This window comes from Spea bombifrons, chromosome 6, assembly GCF_027358695.1.
Source record: "Spea bombifrons isolate aSpeBom1 chromosome 6, aSpeBom1.2.pri, whole genome shotgun sequence".
Taxonomy (NCBI): Eukaryota; Metazoa; Chordata; class Amphibia; order Anura; family Pelobatidae; genus Spea; species Spea bombifrons.
In genome coordinates this window covers 3542373-3568679 of record NC_071092.1, presented here as the reverse complement: position 1 = coordinate 3568679, position 26307 = coordinate 3542373, and the positions used below count along the sequence as shown (strand labels likewise).

Here is a 26307-nt window from a genome sequence, read left to right as displayed (position 1 = left end):
AGGAACTCCAAATGTGGATGCATGCAGAATAGGGTTTTTTTTTTATCTACTTATTTATTTATCCTAAAAAAATATTTTCTCAATCATAAAAAAAACACTGAGAGTGATACATGTTAGCACATAACAGTACAGAAAGAGAAGAAGGGATCTGATCCTGGGAGCTTACAATCTATTACAGACTGGTTGTTCTGCCATATATATATATATATATATAATCCATAATGGTGCAAACTGGTAAAACGGGTGCAATCGCTACACAGAATGTTCAACCTAAAGAACTTTCCACTTCAGCTGCGTTTCTCTGAAATTGCGTTTTACTGCGTGAGATCTCTTTCCTTCTTTTAAAGGAAGATTTCGGAAAGAGCGCGAGGCTGGAACCTTCACAAAGTGTGTGGAGCACCCAAAGAAAGAGATATGGAAAGAGACAGAAGACACACCTGCAAACAGATATAAAAACCCTGATTTAGCCCGTTACAGATATGTGTATGAAACTCACACTCTCTTTCACACTCTCATACACATCTACACTCTCTATCACTCTCTCCATCACTCTCTCTCATACACATCTACACTCTCTTTCACTCTCTCTCATACACATCTACACTCTCTATGAAACTCTCATACACGTCTACACTCTCTATCAAACTCTCATACACATCCACACACTCTCCCTCACACATCTACACTCTCTTTCACTCTCTCTCATACACATCTACACTCTTTATCAAACTCTCATACACATCTACACTCTCTTTCACACTCTCATACACATCTACACTCTCTATCAAACTCTCATACACATCTACACTCTCTTTCACACACTCTCTATGTCCCTGTCTTTTTTTTGTTGGCTCCGCTTCTTCTCTTGCCTCTTCTTTCTTTTTTCTTCTTTGATCTTTTTTCCCAGCTGTCTGCTCCATTCTCCAGCCTTACGCAGAGCGCTTACGCAAAAGGGGGGGGTGTCTTCCGCGCATTCCCTCTCCTCCCATTGGAGAAATGGGGAGAGGCTGTCCCGGTGGTGCGTGCCGTGCCTTTTTTGCGGAAGCGCTCTGGGGGAAGCCTGGAAAACGGAGCGGACAGCCAGGAGAAGAGGACAAACAAAGAAGACAGAAGTACGAGAAGAGGCAAGAGAAGGAGCAGAGCTGCGGAAAAAGAGGACGGGACACGGAAGCGGTCGGCGGACGCATACTGTATACTAAAACATGTCTCCGAGTTACGCAAACCTCGACTTCCGCATAGAGTTGGGGAACGCTCCGCTTTTGTAAGTCGGGGACTTTCTGCACCAGGCCGAGCTTCTTTTCACAATCGTCAGGCAGGTAAAAACTAAACAAAGCAAGAACTCTTTCCCTTTCTTTCTCTTTTTTTCACTTTATAGAAAAAAAAACTCTCTCTCTCCTAGAAATCTATTACTTCCAGGAAAAGAAAAATTCTTTGAATGTCAGAAAAAAAAAAGGACCTGCACGCGTTTGATCTACTTGGTGCAATCTATTTGATATTTTCACATCAAAACAAAGTCTTTAAGTGTCCTGATCAGAGGGCGATGAATGCCAAAATCTGATTTCATTCGTGTCCACGTGTGCCTTTGAACTTTCAATTCGCGGACTCGGCCGGTGTATTGAACTAATTATCATGCGCCGCACTCGCCAATTTTCACGGCCGGAATTCCTCGCGCTACAAAGCAGGCTGTTTATAATAAAAGGAGCGTAGAGCGATGTAAAAGTTCAGACTGTGAACAAAGTCTGTAAAACACGTCTACACGATCACAAAAGCCAAAATCCATTAGGTTATAATAAAAAAAAGAGGACTTTGACATCTTATCCACGTGTTAGTATATGAAAGCAAAAAGCTTTATAGAGGTCGGGGAGCAGAGTGAAATAAAAATACAATCGGAACGCCCCACTTTAGATTGATGTTGATGGAACCGTTGCTATGAGTGGAACCGGACTGCGTTCAGCAGTCTCCTGCGACCAAACAATCAAAGTTTTTCTGCATTTAATTGCTGGATTTTATAGGACTTATTAAAGATAAAACCCTAATTTTCTAAAGGAGTCATTTTTATCGTACAGTCAATTTGAACTGAGAAAGCAGATGTCTTATGCTGTTTGATAGAGGTCTACATAGGTCTTAATCCCTATAGGACACCTAGCGGCATAATTGCCTTTGCCGCTGTTTTGGGTCTAACCAAGTGCAGTGGAGCCGGCCGCCTCCTCCGACAACGCTGTCCATTGTGCTGGGTGTCGGGTCATGGCGTCCCATCCCGGCGCTCCACCTTTAAAGGAAGTATACTGCGGAAGACTGTCCTCCATAGTGTTAATGGCTCCAGTTGGGTCTTCCTTTTAACCAGCCCATTAGGGAGGGACTGCCGCCCCAACCCCGGAGTCAGTCTAAGCCAGAATAGGCCACTGCCAACACCGGACAATGTCCTTGGTGGAGGAAGCTACATACCGGCGGCAGAAGTAGGAAGGCCAGCCAGTACAGCGCACCTGGGTCAGAGAAGCAGGCAATAGTTATATTTCATGTAAGTCATTTTATCCAAGAGACTTAAGCATGAGAGGACTCTCTGGACAAAGAACCTTGGGGGACCATGGAGTGAAGAGGACTCCCAACTCGACCCTTCTCAAGAGAAAAACGCTTGTGATTTGGTCCGTTCATAATTTATAGTCAACCTTTTATACCTGCTTGCGACTCGTCTACAGCTAACTGTTTAGGTAATAATGCCCGTATCTCTATTACAGTACATTCAGGCTTCTTTGGCTGCGTTCGTTTCATGGAACGTTCAGCAAACCTTTCAGCAAAATTCAACCTTGTGTAAAAAGTAAACACTTTTCAACCCATTTAATCTTACGGCTTTAGAACTCCATGCGCTGTGAAACAGGAAGTTCTTGTTCATCGTTACTCAACGTTCGCAATGGAAGTTGATTAATAAGCCAACTGGAGACGTTATTTGAGTCATGGGTCGAGCTGAATGACTAGGGGTGGTAGCAAGTTTTCACTTGCCGATCGGGGTTTTTGGCATGTTGCAGTAGGACCTCCATCAACTCCGCTGCCCTAACGCTTCAGCAACAAAACACGAAAAAGAAAAAATGTCTGATAAAGTAGAATTTGGAAATTCGAGAAAATTTTAAAAAATATTTAGAAAAAAAAAACAATTTGCTTGGAACCACAGAATATAAGTGTTAAGGAAGTCCTATTCATGACGTCACAGAATGTCAAGAAGGATGGAAGGGTTTGGAACATTGAATAGTACTAGAAATTATGTTTCTAATGCGTTTGCTTTAAAAATGCTAAATTTAACAGAATAGGAGGGAGAAGACCTTAAAAAAATGGAGTTCTTGAAACCGCCGGCGGCATGTCCCTTATTAATCTCTCATTTTAAGTAAGTGTGCCATCTACACGATAATAAGGAAAAAAGTACCAGAGATGTCAAGGAGACCACTGAAAAACCATTAATTTGTAAAAATATTAATCTATCTGCATACGCTTCTTTAGGAAGCACGAGTGTGCCGTCTGAGCATTCTAATTGTATTAGAACGCCCGAAAGGAAAGAAAGGCTAGAATCGGTAGACAGACACTGCCCCCTGCTGGACAGTCCTTGTAGGACAACCAGGAGATAGATTGATGATTTCTTGAGACAGAACAGATGGAATAACTTGTGAGATACGGATATTAATTCTACCCAGTTTGGGAACAAAATATTTCAGTTTCTCCCAAGCTGGTTAACTTTGGAATTTGCAACAGAGTTTAAGTTAGGCTCGCTGGGCTTTCCGGTTCATGTGTAATGCCGGGTACACAAACAGCCCCCGACCGGCCATTCAGCAAACACGGCAAATGCCGAAGAGCCGCTGGACGACAGTGCCCCACACTCACCAAACCTACCTCTGGGTATGCCCAGATGCATTTATACGGGAACATAAACGTAGCACGCGGCCGTGCGTTTTCAGGTGTTGGACGCTCTTACAATAATGTTCAAAAGTTTGGGGTCACTTGGCTGTTTTCATGGAAAGCAAGGAGATTTCTCGCTGCAACATAACTGCAAAAGGGTTTTCTAACCATCAGTTATCCTTTTAAACTTAAATTTGGATCCACTAACGCAATGTGCCATTGGAACCCAGGAGTGATGGGAGACACACAGGAGTGATGGGAGACACACAGGAGTGATGGGAGACACACAGGAGTGATGGGAGGCACACAGGAGTGATGGGAGGCACACAGGAGTGATGGGAGGCACACAGGAGTGATGGGAGGCACACAGGAGTGATGGGAGGCACACAGGAGTGATGGGAGGCACACAGGAGTGATGGGAGGCACACAGGAGTGATGGGATTAATAAAGGGCCTCTGTATGCCTATGAAGATATTCTGTTAAAAATCATCAGTTTCCGGCTAAAATAGTCCTTTACAACATTAACCCCGTCAGCGCTGGATTTCCGATCCATTTCATGTTATTTTAATGAACAGAAGTGACCCCAAACCCTTGAAGGTAGTGCGTACCATCGGGCGACCGCCGGCTTTAAGCCCCCTCTTCATCGCCACAAACACAATCCCCGCTTCCTGAATACGATGGCAGAAGATCTAACCTAGCTGGTCCCATCAGAAGCCTACAATGTAACACAATGTGAATTTCCAAACGTAACGGCTTTACTTTGTATACTGGAGTTTTGCAAGCGCTACAGAGTGAGGCAACATTGCATGAAAGTTGCGCATGTTTATATAGCGAACTTTCAACTACATTCCTGCCAGAGTTTGATATTTTCTGTGCAAACATTTGTAACCTTTGTCGGGATTCAGAAAAGGAATCTGTCACCATTGCAGAAAAACAACGGCACGTTAGAAACCGGTGCAGCTGGAGGGGAAAACAAATCCCCCCGGTGAGAGATTGAGTTTACGTTTCCGGGGTAAGGAGAATTTCCACGCCGACGAAATATTATTTACCCCGAGGTCCAAGTTCCCCGTTCACTGAACGCTAAGGAAAAACATATCGCACTTTGGGCCAAATACATGAATTAATATCCACGGAAACGAATAGGACATTTTGATTGATCTATGAGGCTTCCACAGCCGGCGCGGAGTACTTTTCAGACCAAGATTCCCACGCGTATCTTGAAAACATTTTTTTGCTAAGAAAAACACAACTTTGGATCTTTGATGAAAGCAAGAAACCAGAAAAGTATTTTGTTAAAGGAATCGGCGCACGGTCAGAAAAGGCATAGAGAGCAGTAACGTAGAATCCGACAACAGATCGGCCCCGATCGGCCCATCTAGCCTCAGTGTTTTTAAAGACTCAAATCTTAATCTCAGTCGTTGGTCTCATCTTAGATTCAGGAGCCCTATGCCGATCCCATGCATGTTTAAATCCCCTTGCTGTATTACACTCTACCACCTCTGCTGGGAGGCTGTTCCACTTATCTACCACCCTCTTAGTAAAGTAAAACTTCCTTCCATTCAATCTAACCAGCACATTTTAGATTACAGACTTATTCCATAATGCCTTTGGCTTTCATTTCATACAAAAAATTCAGCCATTAGTAACAATGTTTAAAAAATGCTGCTTTTGTGTGTGGGGGGGGTACTTTCCTAGTGTATAAATATATATAAAAAAAATGGCAACAACATGATTAAGACGAACCTCCTGTTACCCGTATCATCTCCCTTTAGGTACAGTAAGATAGATTTGTAAGGTGTGCGCTGGGGCTGTGTCTTGCTAACAATGAGCCTCTTGTATCGATGACCTCATCTGTCCTCTCGGCTTTGCCAAGAATCTAAACACCTGAGTCACGGAACAAAAATCGAGAAGTGGATTGTTGTTAAACGGATTATGTGCAAAGATTTGGGAGCTGACAACGAGCCCATCGAAAGAGATAACGCAGGACTTCTGCGTCACGTTTACTGGGCTGACATTTTAAAATATGTATCCGTACGAACACCTTAAATTTATATAATCTGCCAACGGCAGCTGTTTAATGCAACGCGGGGATACGAGGACCTCAAACAAACAGAAACGCGCTCCACGACAAAGGACGGCTTCCATCAGCGAATGCAAATAGTTTTCCGAAATAAATCCGCTTGCGATATCGAGTCCTTAAAATACCCAACGTTGTTTGTGAAAACAAATAAATAGGGAAAGCGCGTGTGTACACGAGATTAAATATTTTCTATAAACAGAAGTTATTGGTTTTTTTTTGTATTTACAAAGCAGAAGATCCGATACGGATGGACTTTTTCTAACAAGACCCTGCTATCCGTTACTAGGAATGTTGGTGGCCCCCGTCACAGCTCCAATCAACCTATTCTACTAGATCAGGGTCAGTGCTATAAATTAACAGAAAACAAGAAGTATAAACAATATTACATCAGAAAGTTGCTTTGAAAGTTTACAATGTTTCAATGTTCCAGACTGCTGCTGTTAATCTATCTACGTCTCACTATTGCAACCCTGTGCCCCCTACCCTGACCTTTGGCTAGTTTCATTGTTCTAAACCTGTGCCCCCTACCCTGACCTTTGGCTAGTTTCATTGTTCTAAACCTGTGCCAATTACACCGACCTCTGTCCAGTCTCCTCTAAACTCTGTACGTCTCGTTGACTCCTTGCCCGGTCATCTCTACTGCCTACCTTCCTGGCCATCTCTACTGCCTACCTTGATCCACGGCTATCCTGGCCTTAAAGCCACTTGGTTCAATACAGAATTCACCAAATAAAACATCTTCATGAAGGTTCTAAACTTGGACTCTGAGGTCAACTTCCACGTTCTCTCAGCTCATGACCTACGGTTTTCATGAGCCTTCCACCAGTTCACGATAGATGTAGTTAATCGACGTAAGGAGAGCCTCGAGATAACTAAGCCCCTTTCTAAAGGAACAGATCAGAAGGAATGTGCGACCGTTTATTTGAACCAAAGATGGCTTCTCGTTGTATTTGTAACAAACGATCCGAGGATAATCCTCGAGGACCTTATTTTCATCAAGTCAGATGAAGGCAAATTCTTTCCACTCGGGACGTTGGTAGCGTCAGTAAAAACAACATATTGGTGGACTTTGCGCTGTTGTCCATATTATGTTTGGAGATACATTGTTTCAAGGGAATAAAAAAACTCCAGAATCTACTGGGAACATTAAAAAAATGTCCTTTACCAGTTGGTGATATCTGACCCAGCCTTAGGCAGTTAATCCATTTTACGAAATAAGCCGCATGAGCGAAAAACAATGTTTTATTGAAAGAAAACAGACAGGTGGCTTTTTGAGGTCTAAGCTAATAAAACCTCTCTTTTTTTAATTCACTTCTTTGTACTGTGGGAAAGATTATCCGTCCTTCTTTTACATAAAGGTATATATCGGAATCGCTGATTATTCGAAGAGTTAAAGAAATACTCTGATTAGACAAGGAGCTTGATTTCGCCCCGTGTAAAATTTCCCATTAATAATAGTGTCTATTTAAGACATCTGCTTAAAGCTAACAACATTCGTTTAATGGAAAAATTCCAAACATAACTTATACTTCCCATGGAGCCGGAACAATGGAAGTCTGACAGACGGGGGTTTTTGATCAGAAACGCTCGTATCCAAAACCATAAATCTGTGGCCAATATGTTCCTTTACGGCTCCGGCTACCTTACGTTGGTTTCTTTTTATGAGCCAAAAGTTTAAATCTGGTTGATAAGATGTTTTATATCAGTATTAGCGGTATGACCGCCCGCCCGGTCCCCGCACGCTCTGGTCCCGCTCGCGGTGGGTACCCTGGTCTCTATGTTCCTTGGAGGGTTGTTGCTACCATGCCCCGCCATGCCATTACGCAGCGGGGAATCCTCTTCTCCTCTGGCCATCGTGGGTGGCCACCGGCAGCTTGTGCTTGCTACTCAGCCAAGATTTAAAGGAGAAGATACGTTTTAATTTCTGGGTGTGCATTTTTTACCTAAGCCCTATGCATTGAAGCGCTTGCCCATGCAAGAGCGATCTTCAGTCCCTGGGTCCGATTCCTTGTGCCGAGTCCTACATCGGTTTCCGGTTCCTTGCCTCGACCATGAGTGATCTTATGGTATTATTGCCGTTGGATCCTGAACTGTGTACCAGACGTCTGCTTGACCTTGACTTCATTCCTGCCTTATCCCACATTGTCTTGAGTCCTGCTCCGGTATATACACAACCTTGGCCTGCCTGGAGTTTTCTTCCACGTTCTTCTGCTCTACGCTCTTGTGTCGTGTTTTGCCCATCGGGCGATACCAGCTCAAAATTGGGGATCCTTATCCTGACCTACTATATATCTCATTCCAAAATAAATATAGATAAAATGTTATAAATACCTAACTTTTATAATGTTTTTTTATGGATCATCGTGGCTGGTTCCCTTAAGGACATCCTCACCAAAAATGATTAGAACGTCGATCAATCTGGTTTCCATAATGTATAGATCAAATGTTTTATAACATGGACTTTATCTCGAGTACCGTATGCTTTCTGGATACTATGCGTTAAAAGTTAATCCTTTTGCATAATGTCTTACTGTGTTCTGCACAAATAAAACTACTTAAAAAAAAATGCAAAACATAACTTCAAAAAACAGGCAAATTTCAATTTTATTTCAAACTAAAACGAATCCTCATCGCCGGATACATAATTGCTCTTTTCTCCATTGAAGTCTCCTCTAAAATAAACAATATTTCATCTGAAATCAGTTTTGAAGGTTCTATTATGAATCCACATAATGGAAAAGACCCCAATTAAATTTCCAACAAAGTTCTGCCATTTTCAGGAAACAAATGTATCACCGGAAGGTCACAAACTGTGCTTTGATAGCGGCGCGGGAATTAATTACCGGGCTGACATATGTCAAAACGAATTTTAAAGGAGAATAGCATTGTCTTGTAGCGGTGTGTTTTACCTATTTGTCGCTATGCAAAATCCGGTTTTGACGGCATCGAAATTTATTCATTTATTCAAAAGCCCTCGAAGGAATCACAAAGGCTCGTTGGCTTTTCTTTTCTTTTCTTTTTTTTTTTTGCTGCATGCATTTTGATGAAATCTGAACACTGACATTTGTTTAGTGAGGCATAAAATAAGTACAGAATAAAGCAACGGCGCGGCTAATTCCAGAGGTTCATACGATGCCTCCGTCCTAAAGATTCCAGAAGCACAAGTTTGTATCTAGAAACGTGTTCTAGCGGAGGGAGCTTTGAACAGCCGGGATTAGCTTGAACAAGCCGCAGGACTGTCCAGATCGAAAGCGGCATGAAATGAAAGTACTTGGCGTATATAAACAATACTGTTCAAAAGTTTGGGGTCACTGAGCGGTTTTGGGGAAAACAAGGGCATTTCTGGTTGCAACATAATTGCAAAAGGGTTTTCTAGCAATCAATTAGCCTTTTAAACTTAAACTTGGATCAGCGAACACAACGTGCCATTGGAACCCAGGAGCGATGGGAGAGATAAAGGGCCATTGGAACACAGGAGTGATGGGAGAGATAAAGGGCCATTGGAACCCAGGAGCGATGGGAGAGATAAAGGGCCATTGGAACACAGGAGTGATGGGAGTGATAAAGGGCCATTGGAACACAGGAGTGATGGGAGTGATAAAGGGCCATTGGAACACAGGAGTGATGGGAGTGATAAAGGGCCTCTGTACGCCTATGAAGATATTCCATTAAAAGTCAGGCTACAATAGTTGTTTACAACATTAACCCCGTCTGCGCTGGATTTCTGATCCATTTCCTATTTTTTTAATGGACAGAAATTTGCTTTCCTTTGAGAGAGAAAAGTAAATATCTAAGTGACCCCAAAGTTTTGACCGGTAGCGTAGTATTTAAAGACCAATAGTCTATGCGCTACGGTATTCAGCAGGTATCCTTGTGCGGCTGTGAACGGCTCATCTAGAAGGCACACGGTATAAAGCTAATTGAGCCATTGGTTCTAAGAAGTGTCACATTCAGTGGCAATTATTTGATGGGACCCCCACAGCGGTGGAGATAAGGGCAAATAGCCTTGCCCTAGAAGAGCGACTCACATGCCCGCTGGGACTGTGATGCATGAGTTAACCATTCCTGTTTTTTTTGCAATTATTATAATTATTATTATTATATACAGAGCTTCCAATACAAAAAGGCAGAAAACTAAATAATATGACGCAGATGATCTTCACAAAACAAACGATTCACAATCAAACATTGTATTAACATTTTGTATATAAAAAAAAAACCCGGTGAGAGATTTCTGGATGACTTTTTACCATAAATAAAGTAACCAATAACAAGAGGGAGCCGTATGGGGAGGTGATACCGGTCACTTAATCCTTCATCTATTATGCCATCAGAGCTAAAGGAGAGGCGCAAACAAGCTGATTGAATAACCCCCCCCATTAAGTCACCATAATGCAGGTCAGTGGGTGGAGCAAACAGCAACCTTTAATCTGACCTCACCTATGACATCATCATCATCACAGTGGAAAAATGTTCCTGAGCAAACTTCCAACTACAGTCAAGACTTGAAAGTTTCAACGACATGAAAGGGCTGTCCCCAAATGATTTTAATTAATTAACTTAAAAAACTAAAACAATTAGGTAAACTTCAATACTTTACTAATATTGAGGGGGGAAAAAACACATCTTTCTAAATTCAGATAAAACATCAACCTTGCGAACAGTTTTATAATGAGAATTAAGACATTGCGTTACCTCCCGTAGCACCGTGCTCTTATATCCGCGGTAAAGGCCCCGTATCCCCTGAAATAAAATAAAAAACAGCAATTATTACACGGCAGACAGCGTGAAACGTCTATGAAATAAGCCGACGAGGGAACCAATCAGAGCTAAGAGCAGGTTTTAGAAGCTCAGATGCCAAACTGAACTGAAGAATCGGCCGTACATCTCCCCAAATGGTCCGGTCCTTTTGGTTTTGATCACAGTTATAAAACTACAGCCATCGTTCCCAACACTTGATGTTAGACTGCAGTTCAAAAGTTTGGGGTCACTTAGAAATTCCCTTGTTTTTGAAAGAAACGTGAAAGGTGTCCAATAAAATAACATGAGATGGATCAGAAATCCAGCGCAGACGGGGTTAATGTTGTAAATGACTATCGTAGCTAGAAATGGCTGATTTTTAATGGAATATGAAGAAGACAAGCAGCCCATTTAAGTATCCTGTAGGCGGCTATTTTGTATCTTGAGGATGGACAGCACAATACAGCTGCTTCTTGGCAGTGTCCCCAAACTAATGATTGTTTGTGTTGTTTATACCCATAAAAGATCAATGGAAATGAGGTTCATGTAATTTATTATATAGTTATTTTCAATAAATAATAAAAAAAAACCGCACATTCGTGCCAATATTTCAATGATAACTCAACTTTATTAAAGGAAGAATAACAAAGTATTCCGACCTGGACTTTATAACGATCGGGTTCATCGCGCAGGCAGAAGAATAACAGAGCTTGAAATGTCTGCTTCTTAAGCCCGGCTTAAAACAAATGTCACTCACTTCCACTTCAAAAAGTCTCTGTCCCTGCGATTCTATACAAAAAGAACGGGTTTTCCTCCGCACGCTGCGTAACGTCTGCGCTATTTCCAACATTTTGACAGATTTTGGGAAATGCCAAGCGGGGTTCATGTAAGGTGAGGTGCTCGAGAAAGTCTGGATCATACGGGACCTCACCTCTTGCCGTAGAGTCCAAGCCAACGTCTGATACGTGGAATAAGAAGGAGACACCTGTGTCCTCTGCTTCACAACCTCGGAGGGGACCCGAATTAGGCAAGCAACCTGTCGATAAACAACAATCACATAGTTATACGCATGATATTAACCATATGGGGGTCTTGAAGCAGGCTAGAGAGGGGACTATATTAAATCAACCCTGTAATTAACGGAAGGACTTGGATTTTACATCCCAATAGCGAGCCCCAAGCAAGACATCAATGAAGGATCTTTTTTCTACTGGTATGGCAACATAAAATAAACAGCTGAGGTTTAGGAAAAACAATAAATGGGGGAAAAAAAATAGGAAAAAAACCTGATCATGGTCCTGATCAGGTCTTTAGACTAAATGTGTTTTATTTAGCAGTTAAGTGTTGAGCTGGTGGAACGGCTTCTATGAAGACGAGCCAATTAGATGTGATTTGTACAGAATTCCCCTGAATTAATTCAACACGAACAAATCAGAGATATGAAAGGAAAGTTTGCATTCCGCGGTCAGTGAATAAACAAAACAGTACGGTCCGTTATGTTTAATCATCGCGGATCTTACAGCCTTCGGGGGGTTAAACAAGGTGATGATCAGTGGTGGGACGACCTACGAGATCCTGTCTACAGTGCTTTGGAGGGAGTCCATCGGTTCCATCTGATTTGCCCCCCTGAGGGCAGGGACAGCGTGCTTTGAATTGTCAGAGCTCCGATCCAAGAATAATTACCGAGAGCTGATACAATTAGGACAGGCTGTACAATCACTAACAAAAAAAAACTAACTCGGACCTGGTGACACCCGTCGTAGCTCCTCATTATACGTTATAATTGCATATTAATCCGTCGCCCCTTAAGAAAATGGAAAAATTTAATTTATAGCAGCTGGTTGCGCACTCTGCTGACCCGCGATCCAACGACTTCATCAACGAGATATAATGGCCTTGCCGCGGGTATGACCCCCGGCCTCGTCGTTCACGGTGCAGAGGATCCATAACAGAAATGAAACGTCCTCCGTAGCAAGAATGTAACGAGACGGCGTCTGATCCGGAGTCCTTTTATTTATTTATTTTTTTATATATATATAAAAGGTAACGTTCGGCCGGCTTCTCGGCTGGCAGGGGTCAAAAATTCCAAGTAACCCCAATGTGTCAAGAAAATAAGAAATTGTCAACTTTGTTGAAGTTCGGCATAAATATTTATAGAGCTTTATGCTTCGTGAAACTCGGTGTCTTCACATTAGTGTGACTTTAAAAGAGTTCTTAGATAAAAAAAAAAAAAAGCACTCGCGCAATCTATCTGACGAGAGGGGGTGCTAAGAACTCAGCACGGCTTCTTGGACTTCCACGGAGCTGCAATTTCAGCCTCTGAAAGGGGTTTACAAAGTAATAGCTTCGTCTATATTCCAAAGATCTATTTTCCTACAGATTATCTTTGATCTTTTTTTTCCCTCCCCATTTGAATCAGGAGAACGTCTTTCACTGAGCAGGAACAAAACCTCAAAGTTCTATTCCGGAACCTAAACTGAGATAATGTCATCCTCGGGTCCCCTGACACACATTTATATATATATATATATTTAAAGAAACGCTTTGCTCCGGCGGAAGAGACAGTGACATTTAAACATCAAAATCTTAAATATCGAGTTTTGGTTTTTAATCTTGATATTCAAAGTCTGTTATTTCTCATGTTTTGTTCTTAGGCGCCACCAGGGCATCAGCGACAAGAAATAAAAGGTTGTAACCAACGTTCCCTCTAATTTTTATTAGTTGGTGTGCTTAGAAGTCTTACGTTTATTTTTATTTTTTTATGGAAGTATGTGCGCACTGAATGCTTGTGCTAATGTAAACCTGACATTGTTTCAAGATCACTTTGGAACAGCCGCTCTCCCAGAACTGATAACACGGCTCTGCCATGTTTTAATATAATACAAATATAAATGCAATCTATAAAGTTATGTATGTGTAAGTGTGTGTGCGCGCACGTGTATGTGTGCACGTGTATTTATGTATGTGTACGTGTATGTTATAACAGTGTGTATGTGTAAGTGTAGAGCTGCCCTTGACCATCACCACAATCTTTATCCATTAAAGTCGGTTGTACCCAACTGGATTATCCATCCCTATTGGTTAACTTCTCCCCTTTGGTGGATGCTGATTGGCACCAGCAGCCTTAGAAAGGTGGGGCAAAAATAATGGGATTGAAAAACAAAAAACTTTAATAAACAAATGTATTGATTGTAAACGCGATCTGTATCGTGTTATCTGACGCAGAAAATCTCTATGGAGCGATGCCGGCCTCAGCCATGCGCAGCATTTATATATAAATGGTTAAATACTGCCACCTAGTGGAAACACGTGAAAAGCACACCTTCAGCCTTTATTATTAAAACTGGTGAAATATACACTAAAATGTATAATCTGGTAGATTTTTTATATTTGTGACAAAAGCACCAGATCTAGCATCTAATGAATTACCTGTCCCTATTTTTCTCTCTTTTCTCCTCACTACACAATTGTGACGGCTGCCTGAATTAATCACCAACTTACCAATTGGGAAGAGATAAAGGGAACGAATAACCATGCAGATCAGGAAGATAACAGACCTTTATAAATGTTATACAGATAAGATGGGTTTCCATCTGATACATATATATATATATGAAATATATATCTTATACATATATATACATATACACACATGTATATATCATATGTTATACATATACATATGTATATACATATAGTATACACACACACACATATATATATATATATATATTAGGGCTGCAACTAACGATTATTTTAATAATCGATTAGTTGGCCGATTATTTTTTCGATTAATCGATTAATCGGATAAAAAAAACAATATGCAAATTTTTCGTTTATTTACAATAATTTTAAGAACTAGATGTTAAAAACAACTTGCATTGTGCCCCCACCCCTTTGCACTGTGCCCCCACCCCCACTCTGCCCTGCATCCCCACCCCCACTCTGCCCTGCACCCAGTCTCACACCCTGCCCTGCCCCCCCACCCCCACTCTGCTCTGCACCCAGTCTCACACCCTGCAATGCCCCCCACCCCCACTCTGCTCTGCACCCAGTCTCTCTCTCTCTCTCTCTCTCTCTCTCTCTCTCTCTCTCTTCCCCCCCCCCCCCCCCAGTCTCGCACATAAACATTCGCACAGACAATAGACATAAAGAGTACTTACCTCCGCTACGAACTTGTTCCACTTCAAACTTGATAGTAGACGCGCGTCACCTCCGTCGTCACGTAGCATGAAGAAGGCGGAGACTGCAGAGCGTGGAGCAGAACCGGGGAACGCAGGCGGAGGTAAGTAAAAGGAGCCTAGTGCTCCAACGACGAATCGATCACTCGATTAATCGATAACGGAAATCGTCGACAACGATTTCCGTTATCGATTATTATCGATTTTATCGATTCGTTGTTTCAGCTCTAATATATATATATATATATATATATATATACTCCTCTTTTTAATCTGTAAACACAATTACATATTAATTACATCAAATGAAATTTAAAAAATCCAACTACAAAAATCCATACTCAATATATCTCCCTTGTAATTAACCTCTGTCCTCATCTCTTATTACAGGGTCAATTTAACACATTTGACACAACCGCTCTACAAAGTTTGGGGTCATTCAGCTGTTTTCATGGAAAATAAGGCGAAATTCTGGCTGTAACATAATTGCAAAAGGGTTTGCTAACGATCAATTAGCCTTTTAAACTTAAACTTAGATCAGCAAACACAACGAGCCATTGGAACACAGGAGCGATGGGAGGAACACAGGAGCGATGGGAGGAACACAGGAGCGATGGGAGGAACACAGGAGCGATGGGAGGAACACAGGAGCGATGGGAGGAACACAGGAGCGATGGGAGGAACACAGGAGCGATGGGAGGAACACAGGAGCGATGGGAGTGATAAAGGGCCATTGGAACACAGGAGTGATGGGAGTGATAAAGGGCCTCTGTACACCTATGAACAGATTCCATTAAAAATCAGCCGTTTCCAGCTACAATAGTCATTTACAACATTAACCCCGTCTGCGCTGGATTTCTGCTCCATTTCATGTTACTAAGTGGCCCCAAACTTTTGCACTGTACTGCTTTTTAATATAAACACAATTTCATACCTCGCGGTCCCTGGCGGTACAGCTCTGTATGGTGAGCGCCAATTCTTATTTAATAACAGATTCAAACTTTTCCACCGCTATTTATTTTATGATGAAACTCAACACAATCGAAGCAAGGTCCGGGAGATTTACTACGGTAACCTAGCTTAATATAGACGACACAAATGAGCTCTCATATGGAATCTGATTTCATTGATTTTACTGTACGCCACGTTGCCGACATAAGGCAGAAAAAAAGTTGTAATTACAGTTTTTATCGATTGGTCGTTAAAGTTTTAATCTAATTCGCACCCATAGGGATTGGTTATTATTTTATTGAGTTTTTTTTTCTAAGCTGCTGTGAATCTGCTTAACCTTCTGTATGCCGAAGGAGTGTAGCAGCTAAAGGGTTAAAGGGATAGGAAGCCCAAATATTGGTCATCCTTTAATGACTCCATGAAACGTTAACTCTTTCTGATCTCTACTCCTCCCCCGATAAGGGATTTTTTCCTCTAGTAGGTGATGCCCATCACACCTATCATGAATTAAAGGGGTCCGTTGGGAGTATCCACTCAAGGTATTTACTTTAAAGTAACGTCCGAGGTTTACTCACCACTTCTCCCATAGAGGCAGCTGCCATGTGGGCTACGGGTGACCAATACGAAGACGCATCAGGGTGTAGGATACATTTCACAGTTTCGTAAGTGACAAAAAAAGCGGCGGCTGAAAGAAATGAATTGAAGATACTTTGTAATTATGGTGTAACTCAACAATGTTTTCACTGTATAGATTTTTACAGAGGCTCTCGTCATTCTTGTTAGAATGATTCTAGATTCTGCTCACCGTTGGGAAACGATCCAACGGCCGTGGATGGAACTCCTGCGTAGATACCTCGGAATCCTCCAGATCTGTAAAATCCAAGAGGGCTCTGCAGTCTTGTTTTGACCGTGTCCAGTGGAAATAAGATGAGGTCCACGCACATGCCCGCTGTGCCCCCCGCCTACAAAATAAAGAGTTAACATTATCACCGGGGGTCTGCTTGTGATGGAATCATCCTATTTAGTTGGGTGGGAGAACTTTGGGAGAAGAAGACCTTCTGCAGAAGACCCAACAGTGTCAGGGAATTACAAGCATATTGAGTATTCGGACTAATTGTTTTTTGTTTCCTTTTTGGTCCATTCATTTTGAGACAAGAAATGTAATTTCCTGCCCTTTCGGTTTCAACGAAATTTAAAGGGCTTTTTTCATTTGGAAACAAAATTCAACGTTACCACCACACTCTCTCACATTCTTTCTCCCTACCTTCTCTGCCAACCACTTCCATGTCCCTGCCTCCATTCCTGCAGCTCCATTTCTTCTCTTACCTTACCTTCTTTCTTCTTCTTGCTATCCGCTCCAGAAGCACTTCCGCAAAGGGGCGGAGCCTCCAAACACACCCTCTCCCTCGATGGGAGGAATGGGGCAGAGGCTGTCTTGGTGGCTCCACCCTTTTGCAGAGGAACTCCGAGAGGCCAGAATAATGAAGACAGTTTCGCAGAGAAAGAAGAGCATTTCTGCACTTTCTGTATGGCTGCTTTATTTCGGCCTTTACGGAATACCGCCACAAAGAGGCGGGGCTACAGGGACAGCCTTTCATCTGTTCCTCCAATCAGGGGAGAGGGTGCACCCATAGAGCAGATAGCAGGAAGAAGACAGAAGGACAAGAAGAGGGAAAAGAAGCAAAGCTGCAGGAAAGGAGACAGGGAGGAGGTTGGCGGAGATAGGGAGACACAGAGCGTGAGAGTGTGAATGAGATAGAGCGTGAGAGTGTGAATGAGATAGAGCGTGAGGGTGGAAAAAAAAACATGAAATGTGAATACAAAATTTGGAGCTCCCTGCTTCGTTCTCATGTGTTTTCTGGGGGCCCTTCCTCATTTTCAGACATTTCTACAAATTAACGAAATTGGCAAATCTGAATGCACCGTGGGACAGAAAGATCATTGCACAAGGGACATCTGTGTAACATGGTCCAGGTTCTCGTGTCACTATTAGCACAACTATAACTTTGGAAAAGCATCAGAAAACTTGCTACAGGGAAAAAAAGTAAGGGAATAATTAAAGGTAAGAAAAGAGAAGAAAAGAAGGGGGGGGGGAGAGAGGAGGAAAGTGAAGCATAGTGATGGTTAACTTTGTCATTTTCATTTTAATGCGACCGTTGGCGAGGGGGGGGGGTCCCGCAATGCTTGGCACCGATCGTAGTGACATTAATCAATAAGTTAATTACACTTTTAATCTGGCTGGTAGTTGCGCATGGATTGATTTTTTATCTACAAGATATTCATTAGTATTCCTGCGGTGGTCACATCATACAGATGAAATCTCGCTTCATCATCAGATGTTACATGAAATACGGATCCCAGACCAAGGGAGGGAGGACGCCTGCCCCGAGGAACGGAAAATTCTATCCCTACAAGACTAGGATACGGCAGGGCCGGCCCTGAAAGGGACAGCATGACTTAGCTGTCCCTTTATGCTTACAGTGAGTCAAACTTCAAGGGCTGCTCCACTCACTTACAGTGAGTCTCGCCAACAGAGAACGCATATCGCATTCATAAAACTCTTTCCTTGAGGAGAAGCTGCAGCTCCAGAGCTGAAGCCCCCCCCCCCCCCGAGAATAAGCCACAGACAGCGAGACCCCTTTCCAAGGTGACAGGCGATCTGTTAAGAGATTCTCTAAACACATAAATCGGACCCCGTCCGCGACAATAAGATTTCCGAAGCGGAATGTTTGTTTGTTTCTAGATTTTTGAGACGTGAAAAGTTTCATCCCACAGAAGCCAGCAGGTCTTCTCCTCGTTACAATGTAACGCGCGGCAATTCCCTGGCACGGTCCGCGTGGCTGAGAGACGGCTTTGGACGCGATACGCGGTGGCCGGAATCCATGACACGGATTTTCCAGCTCTTCGGCCAAGCGTGGGTTTAGCAGATTCTTGGCGTGAAGACGGCGTCACTCGGAAGAAACCTTTCACACTCGACAGGATCGCTTACGCTCGGAGCTTCGGCTGGAAAGCTTTCTGAATTTTCCATCCTAGTCTTTAACGGCTGGATGAATAACGCCGATCCTCGGAGCTTATAGGGGGGGGGGGGTTGGATGTTATACGAGATCAGCGTGGAACAGGAAAGGGGGATAAAGAGAGTGATCGTTTACACCCAAAAGTCAAAGGGTTAGGAACAGGACTTTTCCCCCCAAAAGAGTGAAAGAAAACTACCACTTTTTGAAAATACTCGTGTTAACCCCTCAAGAACCAAAGAGTTGTTTAATGGGTATGATTTGAGCGTGAAAATATTCACCCGTTCTTATTTCCTACAGAAAAAAAAAGAATGGTGGATCTGCCCATCGGTAGCTGTACGTTTTTGCAATTATCTTACAGCCAGAAATATCCTCGTTTTCAATGAAAACAGCTGAGTGACCCCAAACTTTTGGACGGCGGCGTGTGATTAATAAATATGCGATTTAGCGGCAGCTTTGAAAGCAATCCGTTCCCTTGGCAGCCCTCGCTCCCGTTATAACTCCCACTAATCCGATCGCGCCGGAAACAATCTGCACTTATTACGTTTGCGCTACCGGTAAAAAAAAAACATGTTATGGAAATCTATAAAAAAGTGGGATTAACATTTCTTAGATTCAGGAGCCATCTGCCTACCCCATGCATGTTTAAATCCCCGCAATGTATTAACCTCTACCACCTCTGCTGGAAGGCTGCTACACTTATCTACCACCCTCTCAGAGACTTAATAAATAAAATAAAATAAACCCTATGGGTGTCTCTTACCTGAGAGTATCATTATACAGGCAAATTGGGTTATTTTGACCTAAAAAACAGCTAGCACAATGTAAAATGTACTTGAAGGCAGGTTTCCCACCTGTTTGATCACCATCTATACTGTGTCTAGACACCATTATACCCCAGGAGGTTCTGCAGCAGCTGAGGCCTCCCCCTGGGCACACACTGCCCTGGCTCTGGATGCCACTCACCAGCAGGGATTTCAGGAAGTCCCTCCTGTCCATGATGCGGCCTCACAGACGCCGGGCACCGGCCGGACCCATGTGTACCGACACAGGGTGACCCCGGCAGCGGGGCGAGCGGCCCTTTCCCTGCCTGCACAGACGGAGGGCCGAGCGGGCGGCGGGAAACCCAGGGAGAGCCACTGCTCGGCCCTCTGAGCGCAAACCCCGCCCCCTCCGCGCCACGTGACGCGCAGCTGCCTAGAGCAGGGCAACAGAGCAGTGACAGCAACAGCGCAGAGACAGGAGACAGGCAGACACAGAGACAGACAGGCACAGAGACAGCACAGAGACAGGGAGACCAGAGACAGCCAGGCACGGAGACACACAGAGAGACAGTGACAGGACAGGCACAGAGACAGCACAGAGACAGCACAGAGAGACAGTGACAGGGCAGACACAGAGACAGCACAGAGAGACAGGCAGACACAGAGTCAGGCCTGGTGAGCAGTTAAAGACAAGTGGCCCCATCGGCCCTTTGCACTCCCCCCGCTATCTCACATATGTGCTGGCATACAAATTTATACACGCTCTTACATTTACACAAACCTACACACTCACGCTACACACATAGTCCCTCTCACACATTTACCCATTCACACATTCATGCTAACACACAAACACTGACACATACACATTCATGTTAACACACACACAAACATTCATGCTAACACAAACACTGACACATACACATTCATGCTAACACACAAACACTGACACATACACATTCATGCTTACACACAAACACTTACACATTCATGCTAACACACAAACAGCTTTGTTTTACCGCGGCATGTGACCCCGATACATTCCTGCCTTCCTGGACTCTTACAAAATTGGAACGGCCCACTGTGGACAATTATCACCGGTCTGCAGGGCAATCGCCCCCTGGCTAAAGCGCATGTACAGGAAGCATACTTAAGTACACTTCCTGTTTTTTACTGGCGTCAGCGGGAGAAAAGAAAACGAGACAGAACTGTAAATCCAACAGCGAAACAACACTGATTGGCGTCCGATATGCATTTAAATAAATGAGTGGATTATATCTTTAATAAATCCCAAAAAGATACTTTTCAGACAAGTTTTGGAATCTAACAGCTATAAAATGTTCTCAAAAACGCCGACAGAACCAACGCACAGAAAACAGTAAAACTGAGCAGAAAACAGTACATAAAATGGATATTTATTGCACCAAAATGCATGCTTACTATTTCTCTTAATTGTTTTTGCTCGTTGAAATAAAAGCCTTCTCTGCCCCTTTAAATAATTTGCCGCCAGATTCTTCACGTCGAACATAAAGTAGCGTTTTTGGCAGGAGAATTTGGAGGTCGAACACGTCTGTGTAACCTTGGGCTTCAATGTATCAGACGTAAGATACATCGCTGTCACAGCTACGGACAAAAGGACGCGTGTAGGTGTTTGGGTGTGTGGACAGACGGACCCCCGGGAAATGAAGCTGTTACGAGGCCGAGCGAGCGTTTGCAGAGAGACGACACGGTGAAGGGAGATGTGGCTGGCGGCGTTTTGTTATTTTTTGCGTGACTTACCAGATCGAGCTTTGAAGCGATTTAACAGAAGCTTCCGCGCCGGCGTCTCCTTCGGTTCAGTCGGAAAGGATAAAGGGACAAGTTATAAAAAAATTAATGTATATATAAGTGTGTGTGTGTGTGTATATATATATATAAATATATATAGGGTATCTGAAAGATTGTAGACCTCATTTATGATGCAATGAAGGACCCAACTTTGTGAAGGTTTGGATGCTGTTACAGTTGGGTCCGAAAGTTCCGTAGGATTCTTTCTGCTAAGATTCTGTAAAATACTGGTTAGAAGAAGCTGCCATGTTTGAGCCCCTTGGGTTCAGTTCTTGGGCCAAGTCCCCGTTATAGTGAAGTAGAGGTGGACAAACTGAGCCGAGTCCCACCTGGGAAGACCTAGTTCCTTCATGTCTAGAAAAACACTAAAAGGTCCAAATAGGGGTTATTCCTCTCCAACCACCAAGCCCTCCCTGACCTCATGTTATATATTCCGTCAGATGGGTTGAGGGTGACTCGACCAACCCCAACTCAACAGCACCCAACAAACTTGAAGAGCTACTTGTCTTCTTCTACCCAGCAGCTGTCGAGAACCTCATGCTTTTGATTGCAACTCGATGTAAGTATGGAGTTTACCAGACGTCACCTGTGTTCCGATGCTGCTCTTTCACTTTGGTGTCTTTAGTTATAGTTACAATATTAAACTCTCCATAGGTGGTAACTGGGGGGTTCTAACTCTTCACTAAAGGGAGATCTCCAGGAGAGCTTGTAGGATAGTTGTGTTTCGGCTCCTTGAAGGTCCAACCCCAATGAGCTTCTGCTGTAGGAAGCGCTTGGCCGGCCCTGTACAATGCATAGTCAAACCAGCGCGATCCTTTCTTTATCCTTGAAACTATACATTATACAGGGCCAGCTTAGACTTCTAGCTGGAGAAACCTGCCCGCGATGGCCCTTCATAATGAACACTGAAGTCAAGGAGCTGAAAGACAAACGCTCCTGAGAACTGTCCTCTGTAGGGATGACGAGACTCGCTTTGTGTTTCTGCTTTGATTGGCAGCTCTCCCAATGACCCGAGTTATTGTTTTTAAAAGCGCCCAAACGAAATGAAATTGCCGGCCGTTATTAATGGCGAATGCAATGAAACCCTTGTCACTGTATATCGCGGCGAAGGATTTAAAATGAGTTTGTCTCACATCCTCTGAAAGCCCTTCATAAATATCAGGCGATATTGCTTGCCTTTCTACTTGACTGATTGATGCTCCGTGCCGGATAATGCAATAGGGGGGGGGGATAACTTTATAATGTGAAAGTATTGAAAAGCAAGAAAAAAACAACTAATAGATTGCGTCTCATTGATTTGCTATAAACTAAATCATCCGATCGCCGTTAACGGAAATAAAGCAGGAAACGTGTTTTTATGTCTGATACGTTTAAAGGCCCTGTTCCACTAAAGAGTTTAATATTTCTATATCTAGCTTTAGTGCTGGGAATATCATCTTTTTAATATTTTACCGAGGAAACGTGTCCGGTAAATAATTAATCACGTTTTATTGCCTATTGATCGTATTTTCAACGGGGCTTCCTAATTCTACGCTGGGGGCACATGACGCAGGCTGCCCGGAATCCATCCTTTAAAAAAATCTTCGAGGATGGCGGCTTTATTTTGACCATATATATATATATATATATCACAATTTTATTTCTATATATCTTTAATATAAAACGATCCCTATATTGTTGTTTACCAAAAAGTGGCACTTTCAGGCATATGACAGCTGAGAGGTACCCCCCCCTTGTAAATGCATGGGGGGGGGTTACGCAGAATTGCCCCAATATGCATTTGCAAGATGAGCACATCTTCCAAGCATCCATGATGGCACATCAGTGCCAAGAATCGACTACAAAGGAGGCGGCAGCTGCTCCAGAGCTGCAGCTTCTACTTAAGGTAAGTGCTTTTTTTTTGTTCTTTTTTTTTTGAAGAATTTTTGAAGTATTTACAGGGGTTTAGGGCTACTCACAGAATACTTTAATATGCATTCTAAATGTCAGCCACATTAAACTGTCCCTTTTAGTGCGGGAACAGAGACAAGATAGCCATAGCAAGCATTGTAGGTAATACCTGGTCACCGCGAGCCCATGTTTTTTAACATTTTTATTCAATTTCTTTATTGTGTTATAAAAATGTTTCTTTATTTATCACCCGCTGTCATCCGCGTAACGAAGGCTCCAACCTTTTGCCCACGGGCCGTAACATAAACAAATACCCCCCCCCACACACACACACTAATTGACCGAGAATTAATCTTCCTGACGCGTCCCTCAGTGGGTGTCCGCTCACCGAAAGACGTCCGATAACACTCGTTTTTTTTTCTAGCGCATTAGAACATTATAGCGGGTCGGGGACTATCAGACAGATCTGCCACGCGCGATATTACCCACCATCTGCTTGCATCTCTTACTCTGTGCCATGAAACCGATATACTCGGTGTAACTGCCCGTTTCTCCGCACGGAGCGCCTGCGCTCATCTTTCGGAATGACAGTAATTATATTTCCAGCATATGTACTCAAACGCATTCAAAAGCGTACCTTTTTGGGGACATGGCACAGTGATAGCCCTAGACTAAAAACGCAGGGAAATTCGAGCGAAATAATAATAAACGGCGATATTTCTGGATGGGATTGATGGAAGACCGCTTTCCGTGGACTTTTCATCCACTTCACGCCTGCCTTTATTTTCAAAGAAGAATCCCCAAGTGAAGTCATAAGAAGGCGGACAGATAAAATGTTTCTGTGACCTGAACCCCGGAGCTAGAATTTGGTTCTAAAGGTTCATTAAAGCCAGGTTACCCGTTATGGACCACAAGTGGAGGTTCTACCATGGTGGTCCAAGGTAGACAAGGCCAGACCCCCCCCCAAAACAGACAGAAAAGAAGCAAAAAGCTATGAATTTCCATCCAAAATTCCCACTCTCTGAATGTTTCTCTACCTTCTCTGCTGACCACGTCCGCATCCACGTCTCCCAGTTCTGCTTTATTGTCTTGCATCTTCTTGTTCTCCCTCTATTTGTTCTTCTCTTTTCTCTCCTCTCTCTATTCTCTCTTCTTTCTTCTCCCTTCTTTCTTTATCCGCATCTCCGTGGACATGACCTCCACGCAACCTTTGCCAAGATGATCGGCGGGCAGGACGTCACCGGAAGCACCGCCATTTGGGCGAAAGTCCGCTAGGAGACTATGTCCGCGGACAAAGAAAGAAGTGAGAAGAAAGGAGAACGTAGAACAAGAAGATGCAGAAAATGACGATGAGAGACGCGGAAAATGAGCTGCGAGACGTGGAAGCGGAAGTGGTCGGCAGAGAAGGTAAGGAGAGCATGAGAGAGAGTGAAGGATTGTGAGAGAGCGAGTGAGAGTATGAGAGAGTGAGTGAGAATAAATCACTCGGGCAACAAATTTTGTTCCTGAATTTTCGTCTGAAACGAATGCTCAGGAAACAGAATTTGGTTTTTGGCCCACTTGCACGCGTCTAGTCGAGCAGGTCCAGCCAAATCTCCAATGTTCCAGGCCGGACCTTCAGCATCGCGGTACGCGAATCATGGCATTTCTCCTCATTCTGCCTCGGTGCTCAGGAGGCGACGCGCTGCGTTCGAAGGTTCACCTCACACGTCGTCCTTTTCACGGGGGGGGGGACATGGAAAGAGCAAGTCAACGGAATCTTAAAACAAGTCCAAGACGCAACCGGACCAAAGATCAGCGAGAATGGAGAATGACCTTCAAAACATAAGAATGACAACCACGCTACAATTTTATCCGAGATTCTTCTTGGTTGATCTAAAGAAATATCAGGATCGTTGCCCGTATTGCATATTTGTGATTAAGAAGCCATTGAATATTATAAATCCCCATGGTGTTCCGTGATGTTACGGAGTCGCGGTATTCACTCGCAGAATTCCATACGGGCTTACTATACTTTTATTACATCCAACACTTTACGATCTCCGCTGCAATGTATATCCGGATTCTCTCCGAGTCTGGAGCTGGTAATAAATCTCTAATATACAATAAAACATCGTTTATTTACCCAGAAGAGTAACAAATACTCGGTAAATAACTGAATAATGCATCCGCCGGTCGACGGATCGAACAAGCGGCATTTTAGAACACCAGCTGCTGAAATTGGCTACCTAGCACATTATTAACCCCCGGGGCTGCGTAAAACACACCTGTCCCCGGTCTTATTTATAACGCTAATTAGTTTCTCCATTGGCTCGAATATCTTTGACCTTAAATAATGCATCACGGACACCGCCAGGCTGCAATGTTTGTGTTTAAAAAAAAAACAAAAAAACATTTCCTTAATGGCGCCTTATAAACCCAAAGTATTGGAACCTTTATATAAATTCGCTTTATGCCCGGTTTCTTCTGCACGAAGTGAAACCGTGGCGTCCTAACCTACGACCCGTGGGGCAATCTTTATGGTCGGCCTTTTTGCTGTTGTTACCGGATTTGCGCCACAATCCGGACCTGTAATTTCCATGATAGTTTATTGTTGACAGCAATTGTGCGTTCTCGAGACTAAATGGGATATAAAATGCCGTGCAATGGCCTGGTTACTTATATGGCACCCTATGAGGTGCCTAAACATCTGCTTTAGGGTAGAATTACCCTTGCACACATTTGCCCATCCTCTGACCATTGGTCAGGTCTGCACATTGAGCCGTTATTTGGAAGAGGAGCTAGCTGCTCCTGGGGCAGTATCTTTGGAGGGGCAATAGGCTGCCCAATGGTACTGCCTGGGATTATCGCTTATGCCACTGCAGCGCTCCACCACAATGGAGGACCCCCATCATAAATACTTTGCTGCCCATGGGCACACCTGGGCACTCCACGATCACTGCCTGGTTTCTTTTGAATGGCAACCCGGCAAGAGTAGCAGA

The 26307-nt window shown here is 43.4% G+C and overlaps 1 protein-coding gene across 1 annotated transcript in view; it reads right to left on the bottom strand.

Moving 5' to 3' along the window:
* SLC25A26 (solute carrier family 25 member 26) overlaps positions 1-19972 on the bottom strand; it is a 39694-nt gene extending 19722 nt beyond the window's left edge. Inside the window, exons 1-5 of the mRNA XM_053469443.1 lie at positions 19812-19972; positions 16640-16796; positions 16410-16519; positions 11634-11738; positions 10658-10705 (exon numbers count right to left, since the gene is read on the bottom strand). Of these exons, the coding sequence (XP_053325418.1) occupies positions 10658-10705; positions 11634-11738; positions 16410-16519; positions 16640-16796; positions 19812-19844 (453 nt within the window). The 5' untranslated portion in view covers positions 19845-19972. The remainder of the gene's footprint in view (positions 1-10657; positions 10706-11633; positions 11739-16409; positions 16520-16639; positions 16797-19811) is intronic.
* Positions 19973-26307: the final 6335 nt, after the last annotated feature.